Source organism: Pipistrellus hanaki (genome assembly GCF_964339955.1).
Source record: "Pipistrellus hanaki genome assembly, chromosome: 1".
In the NCBI taxonomy this organism is placed as follows: Eukaryota; Metazoa; Chordata; class Mammalia; order Chiroptera; family Vespertilionidae; genus Pipistrellus; species Pipistrellus hanaki.
The window spans coordinates 188,124,940-188,142,684 of NC_140503.1; the positions used below are offsets into that span (position 1 = coordinate 188,124,940).

The 17,745-nt window shown below is 36.2% G+C and overlaps 1 protein-coding gene across 6 annotated transcripts in view; it reads right to left on the bottom strand.

Annotated features, from left to right (window-relative positions):
- N4BP2 (NEDD4 binding protein 2) overlaps positions 1-17,745 on the bottom strand; it is an 81,889-nt gene that overhangs the window by 15,655 nt on the left and 48,489 nt on the right. For all 6 annotated transcript variants that reach the window (XM_084900241.1, XM_084900242.1, XM_084900239.1 and 3 more), the window contains exons 12-15: positions 14,010-14,128; positions 10,723-10,861; positions 3,414-3,602; positions 1,795-1,963 (exon numbers count right to left, since the gene is read on the bottom strand). In XM_084900241.1, the coding sequence (XP_084756367.1) occupies positions 1,795-1,963; positions 3,414-3,602; positions 10,723-10,861; positions 14,010-14,128 (616 nt within the window). The remainder of the gene's footprint in view (positions 1-1,794; positions 1,964-3,413; positions 3,603-10,722; positions 10,862-14,009; positions 14,129-17,745) is intronic.

A 17,745-nucleotide genomic window follows, 5' to 3' on the forward strand; every position in this document is an offset into this window, starting at 1 on the left:
TGCCCTGGCAATCCAGCACTGACTGCTGAGGGGGCTGCGGATCAGGCCAAGAGAGAGAGAAGTAGGGTCTGATCCATAGCCTCAGTGGCAGCTGTTGATCAGCCCTTGCCTCTCTCTTCCTCTCTAGACCTCTTTGGGGGCTGCTGATCAGCCCCGGCTCTCTCATCAGATCCAGAAACAGGCCCAGAAATGCTGACTGGCATAAAAACCGACCAATCAGAACCAAATGTTGGTGCTGTGGGGAGCCAATGGCTGCCCAGGAGGTGGAGCTTCTGATACTGACTAGCATAGAAATCAATCAATCAGAACCAAATCTGGGTACTATGGGGAGCCAATGGCTGCCTAGCTGGCGGAGCTTCTGATGCTGACTGGCATAGAAACCGACCAATCATAACCAAATTGGCTAGCAGCGGTGGGCAGCTGGGGGGCGAGATCAGGCCTGCAGGGGAGGACAGTTAGGGGATGAGATCAGGCCGGCAGGGGAGAGCATTTGGGGGCTATAAGGCAGGCAGGCAGAGGCAGTTAGGGGTGACTTGGTAGATGGGTGAGCAGTGAGGAGCCAGCGGTCCCAGACTACAAGAAGGTGCAGGCTGGGATGAGGGAAACCCCTCCCCCCGCGCAATGCATAAATTTCATGCACCAAGCCTCTAGTAAACACAGAATGGACACAAATTATAAAACACCATAAGCAGCCCTGGCCAGCTTGGCTCATTTCCTGTTCAAGGGCATTTTGATGTTTCTCTTTCCCTCCTCACCATAAACAATCACTAATATAACTGATTTAGCCAAGGATTATAAACAGATATTAAAATTAGGCAAAATATTTGTAGAATAGTGTACAAAGTCATGAAGTATCAATCTTTTATATCAGTCATTCAGTCATATTTATTCGAGTATTTATTTACCGGTGATATGTGTTGAATTGACATACCTGTATAAAGTATAGGGTAAAGCTTTCTAAAATATATATAAACCAATTAAGCAGAACAATGCAGCTATAAATGACAAAGCAGGGCTTTGGAGCCACAAAGTAAGAGCTAAGACTTCACAATAAAAAGGAAGATAAATAAAAAGCCAAGTTAAGAATTCAAAAATACTATTCTATTGATTAAAGGAGATGGCATCTATTGAAGTCTGAGGTAACTAAAACAGATGGAATTTTTTTAAGTGCTACCATCTGATTATGAAAAAGAAACAAGAATCTAAACCAACAACATACTTTAATGTATGTGAACTGCATGATGTTAAGTAGTAACATGAAAAAGATCCTCATCCAAAGCCCTGGGAAGAGGCAGAATTTAGAGAAGAGGCAGGTAGTGACCTGCAGAGACAAAGTGCAAGCAGAAAGGGAAAACCACCACCATCATGCAAACACTAAGAAATCCTGGCTTTTGTGAGAATTCTGTAAAAATTCTATCACCTCATTTACTTCTGTATTTTATTAAACACCTATTGAACAACTGACATGTAAGAAATACCTATTAGCTTTAATAAATGTCTATTGAACAAAGATGTATAATATTTCTGAAAGGTCCCACTTATAAGTCTCAGGATTCCCAGATTACACTGTGCCCTTCCTTTAACAAGCACATCAAAGAAATACAAATATAAGTGAAACAGGGAAGTCAAAAAGAAACTGTTAGCGGCCATGCCCATGACAATTCTTCCCCAAGAAGGTTCTCTTGAGGAAAGAGCCTATAAATGTGGCGCATATATCCTCCTGAATTTGTAATTTATACCAATATGAACAAAGACTTGTTTTGAATTGAAGATTTGTCATTTTCACAGTCCTACCTTCAATTTTCTGCTGTAAAACTGCCATCAGATGTTCTATAGCTTCATCCACATGCAGTCCGTGGAGGTCCAAAACATTCTGCGGCAGCAGGGAGGCGTTGACTTTCTCAAAGATCTCTACAGCAGCAAGGTGATTAGCTTCCTTCATCTTCTGCTCATGGAGGCTACCCTTTAATTATAAACGCAGCACCAGTAAACACTTGTAATACTTGTTACTTGGTAGGCAATGAGGAAACAAATAGTGGACCATATAAAAGGTAGAACAAAAAAGTAAACAGCTCACTAAAAATTGTTTTTAACGCAATGAGCTAATATGTAAGAATGCACCAAAATTTAGGTGTACTAACAAGATAGTTCTCAAACTAAATCATTTCTAACATATTTTCTGATCCCCAAATCATAGAAAACAAACTTAAACACCATCCATCTCAAGAAGGAATCCATTGGTTTATCCTTTGATAATCCCAAGTCTCATCCCTTTCAACACCTTGTAATTACCCCTGAAGCCATCTCTCAAGGTTTGCTATTAGGGCTCACAGGGTTATACCAGCTTGATGCATTTCTCTGCTCAATCACAAAAAAAGTAAGCCATATGGAACCACAAAAATAAAAGGTAAATCACAGCTGTCTGGCTCAGTGGATAGAGCACTGGCCTATGGACTGAAGGGTCCCAGGTGAGATTCTGGCCAAGGACACATGCCCAGGTTGCAGGTTCGATCCCCAATAGAGGGCGTGTAGGAGGCAGCCAATCAATGATTCTCTCTTATCATTGACTAGAGGCTCGGTATACAAAATCCATGCACTCGGGGGCTTAGTGGGGTAGGAGTCAGTCCCTCAGCCCCAGCCTACGCCCTTTTGCAATCCGAGAGCACTCAGAGGATGTCCAACTGCCACAGAGGTGGGCAAGGTTCCTGCCACCGCTGTTGGGCTTCTGGCTGAGCACACTGACCATCAGAGGGCAGCTTCTAGATTGAGCACCTGCCCCCTGGTGCTCAGTGCATGTCATAGCAGCTGGTCATTCTGCCGTTCGGTTGATTTGCATATTACCCTTTTATTACATAGGGTGTTTCTATCTCTCCCTCTCCATTCCCCTTTGAAATCAATAAAGAAATTGAAAAAAAGAAGAAAAAAAAAAGTAAATCAGGCAGATTTTTTGTAATGCTATGCCAAGTGAAATTTTACTTCTCTGAAAGATAGTAATGTAACTTTATTTTTCTGATTATAAAAGTGATACATTACTAAAAATTCAAACATGATTTAAAGCACAAGGCCCCTGTGATCCCTCCTTGAGATGGCCAATGTTAACATTCTGCTGTCATTGCTCCAGAAGACTTGTATCTGTTTAGAAGCGGTACTGAATGGGGGAATTAACCTAAAAGAAAATACTATCAGAATAAACTGCAGTTCGTGTAAGCTGTGAATGCAATAGCAACCACAGAAACTGAGTATTTCAAAGGAAATGAAAAGTCTCAGAACCATACATTTCTTACATATCAAGAAACCTTTATGTCACTTATATTATCTACATTCCCAGAATAGCTTAATCTCATCACAATACAAGTATTATCTACATCATAAGTGACAAAGAAAAAAAAACAATGACTAGTTTTCCTCTCTACCTGCTGGGCATAAAATGTGGCAACGTTTTTCTTCCCTATCCGATAAGCCTCTTTGGCCTTTCGGTAGCATTCCATCCTCTTCTGCTGGTGCAGGAAAGCCTCCGCCCTGTAGTCGTCATACTTAGGGTACTCAAAATCCTGGAAGGTTGATTCACTCAGTGTATCTTCAGTCTCCTTCGATTTCTTTGCCTATAAGATGCGTTATCCAATAAGTACAATACAAAGAAAGTTGAAAATATAGGGTTTACTTTCATAAAAATATATATGAAAACTAGGCTCTACTATTTTTCACCTTTCTTCTCACACAAAGAATTCTCCCCAGTGTCTAGTTAGTCATGTACTTATTGACTAAAGCAAAATTTTTCAAATTTTAATTTGTGAACCCATTCAAAGGGACCAGTCATTGAAAGTAGGAATAGCAGGTAACTCATACTTTTTGTAGTGGCATATTTCAATTCAACAAAATAATCTTTAAAAAATGAGCACAGGACCTGAAACAACCCTTGTCCATACAAACAGCCAACACTATATGAAAAGATGCTCAACTTCACTAGCTATTAGGAAAATTCAACTCAAAACTACAATGAGATATCACCTGTTAGATGACTATTATAAGTAACAAGTATTGCAGAGGTTTTAGAGAAAAAGGAATTTACAAGAGAATGAAAATGGGTACAACCACTATGGAAAACACTATGGATTCCCCCCCTCCCCCCCCCCCAAAAAAAAATGATTAAGAATATGACCCAGAAATCCCTCTTCTGGGTACCTACCATCTAAAATTTAAAAATATTTATTCATAAAAATATATGTATTCCTATGTTTACTGCAGTATTATTCACAGTAGCCAAGACATGGAAGCAACCAAAGTGTCTGTCCTGTGACAGATGACTAAAGAGATAGTACATAAAGATGAAATACTGCCAATTTGAGATAAGATGGTTGGATATCCTATATAATAAAAGGGTAATATGAAAATTGACCCTAATGGCAATATGACCAGAACGACTGCTGGATCAGTCACTATGAAGCGCATTGACCATCTCTTGGTCCCTTTCCCCGACCAGCAGGCTCCAATTGCCTGATGGCTAACTGCGGCGGGGGCAGGGCCAGCAAGTGGGCGGGAACAGCTGACCACTAAGTCCCTTCCCCTGGCCATCAGGCACTGATCACCTGATGGCAAACAGGGAACCAGGGGTGGGTGGCAGCAGGGGGACAGAGCCAGCTGTGGGCAGCTGGGGAGGATGGCCCTGATCACAGGCCACCTAGGGACCATACCTGTGCACAAATTTTGTGCACCGGGCCTCTAGTTGAGAATATCGTGCTAGGCAAAACAAATCAGATTTAAAAGAAAAAATCAAGAACCATATGATTTCACTCATATGGGATATAAAACTAAAAGCAACAAATGAACAAACAAAAACTCATATACAGACAATAGGGTGTAACAAATGTTCACTTTATTTTACTACTCCCCACCCTATACCAGAGGGAAAGGGTTGGGGCGTAGTAAAGGGTAAAGGGGGTCTCAAATATATAATGACAGGAGATTTGACTTTGGCTGATAAACCAACAATGGAATATATAGATGATGTATTATAGAATTGTAACTTGAAACCTACCTAATTTTAGTAACCAATTATCACCCCAATAAATTTTTTAAAACTAATAAAATAATTTAATTATATTCTTTTTAAAACAGAAGGGCATGTGGGGTGACCATGCCTAGTAGGTAGTAAAAATCATAAGTGGTTTTATAGGAACAATTTTTTAAAATATATTTTATTGATTTTCTACAGAGAGGAAGAGAGAAGGAACATCTATGAGAGAGAAACATCGATCAGCTGCCTCCTACACAACCCCTACTGGAGATGTGCCCGCAACCAAGATACATGCCCTTGACCAGAATCAAACTCGAGACCTTTCAGTCCGCAGGCCAACACTCTATCCACTGAGCCAAACCAGTTTCGGCTTTAGGAGCAATTTTTAATCAGCTGACCCCCAACTAGATGCTACGGTAGTGTTGACTTTCTGAGCTTTTGAAAAATGATCTTTCATGTAATTGCTATCCAGAATAGACCTTATATAATTTTTTAAAATATATTTTATTGATTTTTTACAGAGAGAAAGAGAGAGGGATAGAGAGTTAGAAACATCGACCAGCTGCCTCTTGCACACCCCCCACCAGGGACGTGCCGGCAACCACGGTACATGCCCTTGACCAGAATCGAACCTGGGACCTTTCAGTCCGCAGGCCAACGCTCTATCCACTGAGCCAAACCGGTCTCGGCAGAATAGACCTTATATTTAAAGAAGCAAAAGTAACTCTAAGTTAAAACACAAGGTAATGGAAATAATAATTATGCAAATTTGCCTTAATGCTTGCCACCAAATAGAAAATTCCAGTTTTTCTGAAGAAAATTCTTATACAGTACACATCCAGATGTCTCTAAAATAGCAAAGTCAATATTTAAAAACAGCACAATATTGTGACTTCTATATCCAATTTGACTTTCATTTATTTACCCACTCCCCAAAATATTAATTGCAAGCGGAAATCTGATGTTCCTTAGCTTAGCATGTAATTGGAGTGAGGTTTGGGGGAAGGGTTTAATCACTATAATTGAGTTGATTTTCTTAAAAGCTTAAAAGAATCACAAGTATCGGGTGACATACATTTTATGAACACTGAAAAGCAAAATCCCCCCCAAAAAAATATAAATTTCAATTTTTTTAAAAAACAAATCATGTTTTTCTGATATAATAATTGAAAAGAAATCAGTTTACTTATTAAATTTCCAAAAGCTAAAAACTGTCATTAAATTAGAAATACTATGAAGGATTATAATTATAATGTACCCTATAAGACGATCTTTAATAAATGCCAATTAAGGATTTTATGTAATAAAATTTAATATATATTATTATAAAGAATAATTTAATATATATTATTATAAAGAATAACTTTCTGTCTGTGAATGGAGTTCAGAAACCAAGAAAGGTTGAGAAAAAAACCTTTGATAGTTGGTTGTATAATTTTTCACTTATTACATTTTGCTTACTTGGCTAGAATACTAGAGGCTTGAGTTATAAAAAATAAATTTAAAAAGAGAGAGAAGAATAAAATAAAGGCATCATCATATTTCTAATTCATTACCAGGGTCAAAAATCTATAAATATGCAGTCAATTTATTTTTGTAACAAATGTTCAATTTATTTTACAAAAGAGCACAAGGCTCTCTCTGGCATAGAATATTCATAGGACCAACATCCTAATGTCACTCTTGCCAATACTTAATCACAAGCTGGTTACAGATTAATGTTTAAATATTTTATGAGGGTATGGCTGGCATCTCTGATAAAATCAAAAATTTTGCAGAAAGGAGGATAATAAAAACGCTTCACATGACTTTTCAAAGCCCGGAATGGCAAACACTATGAACACAAATATTTCATAGCATTAGTTGGTGTTCATACTAAAAAATGCAAATCACATTTGCTTCTCTGGGAAGAGACCCTTCATTTCTTTTTTTTTTTAAAGGAAAAAAACTGCTATAATGAGAAAGGCTTTTTCAAATAGCCACTCTCTTTTAAAATAAAACTAAGATTTATTTTTGTACCCATTTGATCGTACTGTGGTTTACTATAACTTCATTAGCAGGAGCCAAGTGAAATTGAAATATATGCTTCCTAGGAATTCACCTTATTAGTGTCACTTATTCTGTTGAAAACATGATATACTATAATACCAAAACCATTTCCTATGGTAACAAGCCCATATATTTTATTAAAGGCTAAAGGGGAAAGCAGTAGAATTAAAAAACACAGCTGTAAATTTTTAGTTTCTTGAAAACAGATAAACCAAAATATTACTGGCACCATGATACTTCGCTTTAGTATATGTGGTCCCTCAGGGTCCTGGGATATCAAAGACAGACTATTCTCACAAATGTAAGAAGGTTTTTATCAGTGTTGTGACACCTGACTACATTTTATAAGACTAAGAATAATCTCCCAAGTAACTTAAGTTTACATTTTAGCCAACATTTACACATAACACAAAATCTCCTTTTCTAATTCCAACATTTCCCAATCATCTCCAGCTTTGAGCAATACACCTTCCTCCCATCACCATAATGATCCATAGTGCCCTAATAGTCCCCAGTGCCTTGCTCTCTTGCCAGGAAAGGTTACCTTCATTCCCAGTTTGGCTAGAAGGCCTTATCATCATCTTATACACTCTTCCACCTTATAATACGCTGCACCTGTCTATCCATGATGAGCATAGGCACCAGGGGTATCACTTGGTTCTTGCCCATGTACAGCATTAACAAGATCACATGGGTATCAAAATTAGCTACATCCTATATATCAACTAAGTGATGATGAAATATTAAAAGAAAAAAATGGAACACATAAGTTATCCCTGAGTGGTCTTATCAATAAGTCAGAATAGTGGGATACTAAAGGTCTGTAAAAAAACAAAACAAACCCTAAATCTAATACGTACAAGATTAATATACAAAATCAATTCTATTTCCATGCACTTATACAATCCAAAAATAAAATTAAGAAAACAATCCCATTTATAATAGCATCAAAGAGAATAAAATAAAAAAAGAAATTAGAAAAAAACCAGCTTTTCATATTTGAAGGTAAAAAAACAGAAAATATTTTTAAATAAATTTAACAAAAGTTATGAAAACTTAATACTCAAAACTACAATATCCTGTTGAATGAATTAAGAAGGCCTAAATAAATGGAAAGATATTTCATGTTCAAAGATTGGAACACAATATTGTTAGGATGGCAATACACCTCAAAATACAGACTCAACACAATTCCCATAAAAATTCCAGCTAGCTTTTTTTAGAAACTGGCAAGCTGATCCTAAAATTCACATGGAAATGCAATAGACAAGAACAGCAAAAACAATCTTGAAAAAAGAATATAGTTGGAAACTTAACTTCCTAATTTTCAATATCAAGACAGTATGTCACTGACACAATGATATACAGATCAACAGAATCAAATTGAGGGTCTAGCAAAAAATAAACAAGAGTGATGAGAAGCCGAAACCGGTTTGGCTCAATGGATAGAGCGTCGGCTTGGGGACTGAAAGGTCCCGGGTTCGATTCCGGTCAAGGGCATGTACCTTGGTTGCGGGCATATCCCCAGTAGGGGGTGTGCAGGAGGCAGCTGATCGATGACTCTCTCTCGTTAATGTTTCTAACTCTCTCTCTCTCTCCTTTCCTCTCTGTACAAAATCAAAAAAATATATTAAATAATAAAAAAAAAAGTGATGAGAAAATTCATTGGGAAAAAACAGTCTTTGCAACAAGTGATGCTATGACAAATGGATATGAACATGCAAAAAATGAAAGTGGACCCCTACTTCACCCACGTACAAAATTTAACTCAAAATAGATCAAAGACCTAAAAGTAATGCACACTAAAACTATAAGACTCTTAAAAAAACATAGGTATAAATCTTCATAACACCAAAAGTACAAGCAACAAAAGAAGAGAGATTATGAATCATCAAAATTTAAAGAACACCATCAAAAAAGTGAAGACAACTCTCAGAATGGGAGAAAATTCTGCAAATTACTTGGCTGATAAGGAACTGGAATCTAATATGAAGAACTCCTTAAAAATTTTTTTCTAGTTGCCGAAACTGGTTTCGCTCAGTGGTAGAGTGTGGGTCTGCGGACTGAAGGGTCCCGGGTTGGATTCCGGTCCAGGGCATGTACATTGGTTGCGGGCACATCCCCAGTGGGAGGTGTGCAGGAGGCAGCTGATCGATGTTTCTCTCTCACCGATGTTTCTAGCTTTCTCTCTCCCTTCCTCTCTGTAAAATATCAGTAATATAGATAGATAGATAGATAGATAGATAGATAGATAGATAATTTCTAATGGACAAAGGATAAGAACAAGACATTTTTTCAAAGAAAATACACAAATGGCCAATAAGCACATGAAGAGATGTTCAACGTCACCAGTCATCAGGGAAATCAAAATCAAAATCACGAGAAATCACTTCTGTGTTAACCCTATCTTTTATTTCCTGAATTCTGATTATTTGGCATCTAGGGTTCTGCCGACCTTTGGAGAAACAGCCCCCTAACCCTCAACTCCCAACCCTGGGGTTAACAAATAACTCACCTGCTGGTACAACTTACATATGCAAACCAACCAATCTAGAGTCCACATTGCAACCACTCCCTTTTGGATTTTGGAGTCTTCACCCTCTGGACCACCACCAACATACCCTAGTCACCCAGGCCAAGTACCAGAAAACTAGGGATGGTTCCTATGCCCCAAAGCCTACAGAAATTATTCAAACTAGCCAATCCTATGCCTGTTTACCTTGCCTCGCCTGTTCCTTCTCACAGAAACTACAAAAAAGCCTCTTGTCCATATTTCCTTCTACACTCCCTCTGGCTCCTGGCCAACCTGCTGCTTCCCATATGGCCCTGGATGATGGGAAGCAGCATGTAATACATACTGTGCATGTAATAAACTTCTTCCTTCATGCCATCTCCATGTGTTAGTATCTTATCAGATACCCTTAAAACAACTTCACAGCCGGGACCGGTTTGGCGCAGTGGATAGAGCGTCGGCCTGCGGACTGAAAGGTCCCGGGTTCGATTCCGGGCAAGGGCATGTACCTTGGTTGCGGGCACATCCCCAGTTGGGGCTGTGCAAGCGGCAGCTGATCGATGATTCTCTCTCATCGATGTTTCTAACTCTCTATCCCTCTCTCTTCCTCTCTGTGAAAAATCAATAAAAATATATTAAAAAAACAAAACAAAAAAACAACAACTTCACACCCACTAGGATGGCTATAATCAAAAAGACTGACAATAATAAGTTATCAGAGAGAATTTGGAGAAATTGTAACCCTCATACACAGCCAGTGGGAATGAAAAATAGCCACTTTGGGGGCAAGTTTGGCAGTTTCTCAAATGGTTAAATATCTCTGCCCACATAGTTGCAGCCTAAGACCCATCTATATTACAATCCCACTGCTATTCAATTAAGCCTCCATACTCTATTGTATAGTCTACACAAAAAAAGTTACAGAAATTCAAATGCTAGTGGTACACAATGACAATGACATTGAAGGAAAAATCATAATCAGCTATAAATTCAATACTTTAAGTAAACAAACATTCTAAACCAAATATGGTATTGGTGGTTAAATTTCCAATCTAGTCAAAATGGTGATAAATAATCATTAAATTATCAATAAAACAATATTTTCAAATACATTTATCATTATAGTAAAAAATAAGCAATTCTATACCTTTTTCTCCTTAGACTTCTGTCCAGTATAAGAAGTGGCATTCTCATTTTGGTGAACAAACTCTTGTGCTACAACTGTTTTTACAGGGTCTCCTTCAAGAACACAGTTTAAAAATTGCACTGTGTGTTCTAATGAATAGCTATAGAGAGTTTAAGTACAAATATAATGTCAATAGATAAAAATAAACATTATGTGAAAACATTAACATAAGCAATCCTTTAAACATTTCAGAAGCAAATGCCCATCACGCAACTCAAAGACTCAAGAATGACAGAGGGAAACTACCAAGTATAGGTTCTCAAAAACTGGTTTAGAAAATGAATAATAGCCCGACCAGCATAGCTCAGTGGTTGAGCATCAACCTATGAACCAGGAAGTCATGGTTCATGGTTCGATTCCTGGTCAAGGTACATGCCCAGGTTGTTGGCTCAATTCCTAGTGGGAGCCATGCAGGAGGCAGCCAATCAATGATTCTCTCTCATTGTTGATGTGTCCATTTCTCCCTCTCTCTTTCTCTCTGAAATCAATAAAAATATATTTTTTAAATGAATACTAAAAGAATATTTTGATAATTCATTTTCTGATCTTTTATTCTAGTTATATTATATATAACAAATCTTTCATCTTATAACTTAATACTTCTTAAATCCCTTATTGGATTTACACATAGTTTCAGTATCCTTCAAATATCAAATACAGACAACAGATCTTTAAAGTGATATTTATTGTGTTGAATTTCACTTTTTACTTACACAATAGGGTTTTAGTCAAAGAAATCTAAGCAGTGATACAGAAAGGAAGAAGTGAAACACTATCCTACCTCTTACCCCCACATTATTCAGGCATGTTTTCCTGGTGGTATTTTATTATCTGTAGTAAGAAATTCTAGAAATTGACAAACATCTGAAATTCTCATGTTCTAATATCTGAAGAAACTCATTCCAAAGCAAATTATAACTGATTTTTATATTGTTCATTATTTCGGATTATTTATACCTCTGATTTTTCCAATGACCAGATAGTCAAGAACTAAAGCACGAAGAAATATTTTTGAAATGTGATAACTAGTTATCTAAAATAATGTGATTATTTTCCTATTCTTCAATTTATTAAAGACAACCCATGAAGGAGCATCATTTGGAACCACCAATTCCACTTTACATTTCTCTCATCTTGTTGTCTCAGACATGCTCAACACACAGGAGCTTTTAGGGCCTGGAAGCTACCAGCAATTATCTACATCCTAACTAGTCCTTAAAATCACCCAGCTTACCCACTCATGCGGCTGGAAGCCAGTGTCCACTAACTGATGCTGTTTGAAGGGTACAACCCTAGAATGTTACATCTCGGGAATATACTGCAGTAACTGAACCGACCCTTTTTATTGACTTCAGAGAAAGAGGAAGACAAGAAGAGAAACATCAATATGAGAAACATTGATTGGTTGCCTCCCATATCAGCTTCAACAAGGGATGGAACCCATAATCTGACTAGGAATCGAATCTGCAACCTAAGTGTATGCCCTGACCAGGAATCAAACCCACAACCTTCTGATGTATGGGAAACACTCCAGCCAACAGAGCCATCTGGCCAGAGCAAGAAAATATTTTTTATAAAAATGGGTGTAGAGCTGAAGCTGGTTTGGCTCAGTGGTAGAGTGTCGGTCTGCGGACTGAAAGGTCCCGGATTCGATTCCGGTCAAGGGCATGTACCTTGGTTGCGGGCACATCCCCGGTAGGGGGTGTGCAAGAGGCAGCTGGTCAATGTTACTCTCTCATCGACGTTTCTAGCTATCTCTCTCCCTTCCTCTCTGTAAAAAATTAATAAAATATATATTTTTAAAAATGGGTGTAGAACAGACTTCCTAAAAAAGACATAAAACTCAGAAATAAAAAAATATTTTCTGATAAAACATTAGAAATAAAATATGTATATGACCAAAGTGGCTATTGGGTTAATAAGTATTATAGCAGGAAAAACAATTATAATCTACGTTAACAGACAAAAATTACTATAAATAATATAGAAAGAGCTCTCGCAAATCTTGGAAAAAAATTACAGGCCCTGGCCAGGTAACTTAGTTGGTTAGAGTGTTGTTCAAATATGCTAAAGTTGCGGGTTCAATCTTTGGTCAGGGCAAATACGAGAATCAATGAAGGCATAAAGAAGTAAAACAACAAATCAATGTTTCTCTCTCTCAAATAAATAAATAAAAAATTTAAAAATAGAAAGAAATACAAACAAAAAAAAGAAAAACAGACAAGCCGAAACTGGTTTGGCTCAGTGGATAGAGCGTCGGCCTGCAGACTGAAGGGTCCCAGGTTCGATTCCGGTCAAGGGCATGTACCTTGGTTGCGGGCACATTCCCAGTAGGGGGTGTGCAAGAGGCAGCTGGTCGATGGTTCTCTCTCATCGATGTTTCTCTCTATCCTTCTCTCTTCCTCTCTGTAAAAAAATCAATAAAATAAATTTTTAAAAAAACAAGACAAAAAGAAAGCAAGCAAGTAGGATAGGAAATGAGTGAAATTACTCAACCTTACTAATAATCAGAAAAACAAATATTTAAACAACAGTATTTTTCCCATCCAAATGGCAAAAATTGTAAAGATTATTATTATCAAGGTGGGTTACACTATCAGTACATGTTTCAGGAAGAAACATGTTACTAATGCAGAAAGCCTGTAACAAAGAAAATTTAGCATTAACTGTAAAAATTTTAAATGCACACACTCTCAACCAGAAATTTCACTTTTAGGAACTAGCCTACAATAGCATTCACCAATGTACACAAAAATATATGTTGTTCAAGGATGCTCAGTATAGCAACATGGTTTCCAATTTTCTCATAGTCAAAAAGTCCATAATAGGAGCATGCATAAATTATAACAATTTAAGAAATCACTTTATGAATACTATGGAATATTCTGTAGACTTAAAAAAAAAAAAAGAGCAGATCACTAAGTTCAGACAAGAAAAATACATACAGAAAACTACTACAAAATAGCATATAAAGCCAACCTCTTCTTTGGTGAAGCACATATTTGTTTGTAGACACAAAAGCAAAGAGGTACTCAAGTACATATAATTGCTACATGTGAAAAAAATTGAGGAAGTATATAAACCAATTGCCGAAAACTGCTCACTTGCTACATTAGGTACATTACATTAAATGGTTTATAATATACCGATATTACATTCATTATCAGTAAAATATCAGATTAAAATGTATAATATATGCTTTCAATGACATCACAGTAGAAACTACAGATAATCCTTTTAGCACTTACTTGTGGTCTTTGAAAATGTCCACCAGAAAGTTTTGGTTAATGGCTGGAAATATCTTAAAGAGCTGCTTCTCCTTTAGTTTAGTGGCACAATCTTTTTCAAACATAAATGACTCCCTTTTCTAAAAACAAAAACAAAAACAAAAAAATACCTTAAAATGGATTTATAATACTAATTATGCGGATCCAAAAGCATAGTTCTTTCATTGCAAAAAGACTAATAATTTAAAAACAACCACAGACTTTCTTCACTGATTAAAGGCTAAAATTAGTAATGTAATTATTCTTGCACTATTTATATCCCTTTTTTTAAAATATATTTTATTGATTTTTTACATAGAGTAAGGGAGAGGGATAGAATTAGAAGCATTGACGAGAGAAACATCAATTATCTGCCTCCTGCACACCTCCTACTGGGAATGTGCTTGCAACCAAGGCACATGCCCTTGACCGGAATCGAACCTGGGACCTTTCAGTCTGCAGGCTGACGTTTATCCATTGAGCCAAACCGCTTAGGGCTATATCCCATTTTTACAAAGTATTTGAAACTGTTCATAAATATATATACACACAATCACACACATATATATGTGTGCTTGCATATATAAATATATACAAAAATGCTCTCACATATACACACTCAACACATTCAAACATATTATATAAAAGAGGATGAAAGTATCTTCTATATAAATAAATAGGATATAAATAAATCAGAGAGTAGAGAAAATAAAGGTAAGAATATAGATAAAGCTAGCAAGTAAAATCAGTTCATAAATGCATGCCACAAAATCCTGTACAATTGCGAATGGTAGGCCACAACTTCAGTTCTGAGCTTCTTCATGGCCAAAGCAAAGGGGGAAACAAAGATTCTCAGTGTCCATAAAATAAAAGCAAACCAGTTGCTCAGGAGAAGTTCAGCTTTTTCTGGTACTGAGACCTGAGAGAAATTTCTCCCATGGGTCCTCCTAAAAGGAACACTGTGTGATGCTGTCAACAATGTCCTCAAAAACATATTCATATTCTCAATGGGCAGAAACTGACAATGTACAAATAAATTGCAAATTCAGGTTGACAGGAAATCTTAAAATTCACAATTTTTCAAAGTTTCACAAGCATATCTATTTCTTCAAAATAACTATGAAAATTGTTACTAATTGTTGCTTTTTCACCGGCCATATTTAGACCTGTTCAAATTGCTAAACCAAAAGAATTTTTATAAATTGTGCTACTTTAATCCTAACCTAGGATTACAGTAGACATTCTTAAAGTGATTTCTAACTTTAGGACAATTTGCTGACATTATGATATAACTAAATATTTTTGTTTGCTGTAAAGATCCTAATGTCTGAAAAACATGCTCCTATCAAATTTCAAAGGTGATTCTGAAAATTCTCAAACATTAAAATTATGTAAATCTAGAACAATACTAGAATTGGATTTTGAAACCTAGTCATACTTAGGCCTTTTATAACAGCAAATAATAATAAAAGAGGAACCACATGAGGTGACCATCTGACCAGTAAAAGAACAGATTGGTAAAGCTGACGGCATCATATATCCCAGAGTTGCTCGGAAGAAGTACTTCTCCTGAGAAAGAGACACCTCAAGAATTAAAAGTATTTCATGTTTTATTTAAAATACGCATTATAGCCGAAACCGGTTTGGCTCAGTGGTAGAACGTCGGTCTGCGGACTGAAGGGTCCCGGGTTCGATTCCGGTCAAGGGCATGTATATTGGTTGCGGGCACATCCCCGGTAGGGGGTGTGCAAGAGGCAGCTGGTCGATGTTTCTCTCTCATCGACGTTTCTAGCTCTCTATCCCTCTCTCCTCCTCTCTGTAAAAAATCAATAAAAATATATATATAAAAAAGAAAAAAAAACTTCCTAAATGTGGTCTAGAAATTACTCTGGGAGGAAATAAAAGCAAATGCCCTTCAAATATATAGAAAGCTATAATTAAAAGTCAATGTATTAGACCTCAAAACTAAAAGTAAATAATTTGTAAAAAAAAATAAAAATTAAAAATAAAATAAAATACGCATTATAATCTGAACTTATAGTTTATGGGCCTGGTAGATTGACAATAAAATATTCAGCGATCATATTTATTAGCAATATACCAGACCATAGAGTTTCAAAATTTCAAATTCAAAGAAATTAAAATTTGTACTATTAATCATCTTACAATTAATTATTCTATCCATACATTACATCTTAAGTTTATTTTATAGTCTTTGCTTTAAAAAAAAAAAGTATATTTCTCCTTTGGGGACAAAAAAATGAGGAGAAAGCATCACAAAATTCTCTTATTGGATGTTTTACTTTGGGAACAAAGCATATAGTTTCTATTACACGACCCAGACAAGACAAGCAAAAAATACTGATAGGAAAAACAGTGCATTAAGTTGGAAAGTCAAAGATGTTCAATTGGTCACTATTATTTTGAGAGATTAAGAGGCAGGTTAAAACAGTGAAAACAAGTTTTAGCAGTGGAAAATTATATTTCAACAAAAAATATAACACCATTTGGGCTTAAGTTCTAAGCTTCCCTATTTTTTAAAAAGTCTATCTAATTTATTACATAAATAAGCTAGGATATATGAAAAAAACACTAAATTATAAGATCCTACTAAAGAGACTGTTTCTTGGATTATATAAACATTCGAAGATGGAAATGCTAGCACATTTCCAATTTAATTAACAACATAATTAGAGAAAGTAAATATAAAGGTAAAGGAACCCCATCATTCTTCTTATGCCCCAATTCTATGTATTTCAACCAAATATAAAGGTGTTCCTTTGAACAGTAAAATGAATAAGAGAGAAAAGTGTTAAGTTCACCAGGTAGGAGTTATTTTTTTCCTTGAAAACAGGACTAAATGGCTTTTAGGGTTTTTCCTCTTCTGATTTAGAAATTCTCTAATACTAATTTTCAGAATTCCAGAAAAGGCTAAGAACAATAAAAGAAAACAAAATTCACTTCTAGTTTCATATAATTAGACACACCGAATAAGAAACAAAAACAAAGTTCAAGATGAAATGAAGTTTCTGTTTGAGTTTGTTTAATTGAAAAGTTAGATAAGGATACTTAAATTTTTAATTCAAATTGTTAAATTTCTAAAACATTCTGTAAAAAATTTTGTTCCAAAGGTATACTTCTTTAAAAGCCAGACAGACATTTCTTATTACTAATATATGAATGAAATTATCTTTAAACTAGAGGACCAGTATACAGGAGGGGCTTGGCCTGTGGGGAACTGGCCAAAACTAGCTCTCCAACATTTGCCAAGGGGTCCCAGATTGCAAGAGGGTGATTCTCGGGTGACACACCCAGAATCAGGCTCCCTCATCTCTGGTACAAGAAACACGGCTGCCAAGTCACAGCAGCTCAGCAGCTCTTGAGTTGAGTATCTGCCCCCTGATGGTCAGTGCGCAACATAGCTACCAGTCAGATGGTCGAAAAGGATTTTTTTATATATATATATATATATATATATATATATATATATATATATATATACACACACACACACACATACATATATATGTATATATACATATATATATATATAATCTCGTTCATGTTTCTAGAATTTAAAAATTGCATAAATATTTAAAAGCCAAGAAATATGAGCTCAAGCACCTGAAAAATTAAATCTAAAGCAACATAATTTAACACAGATTAATTTATTGATGTAGAATATCAATTAATTTCCCAGAAGTAAAAAACTCCTGCT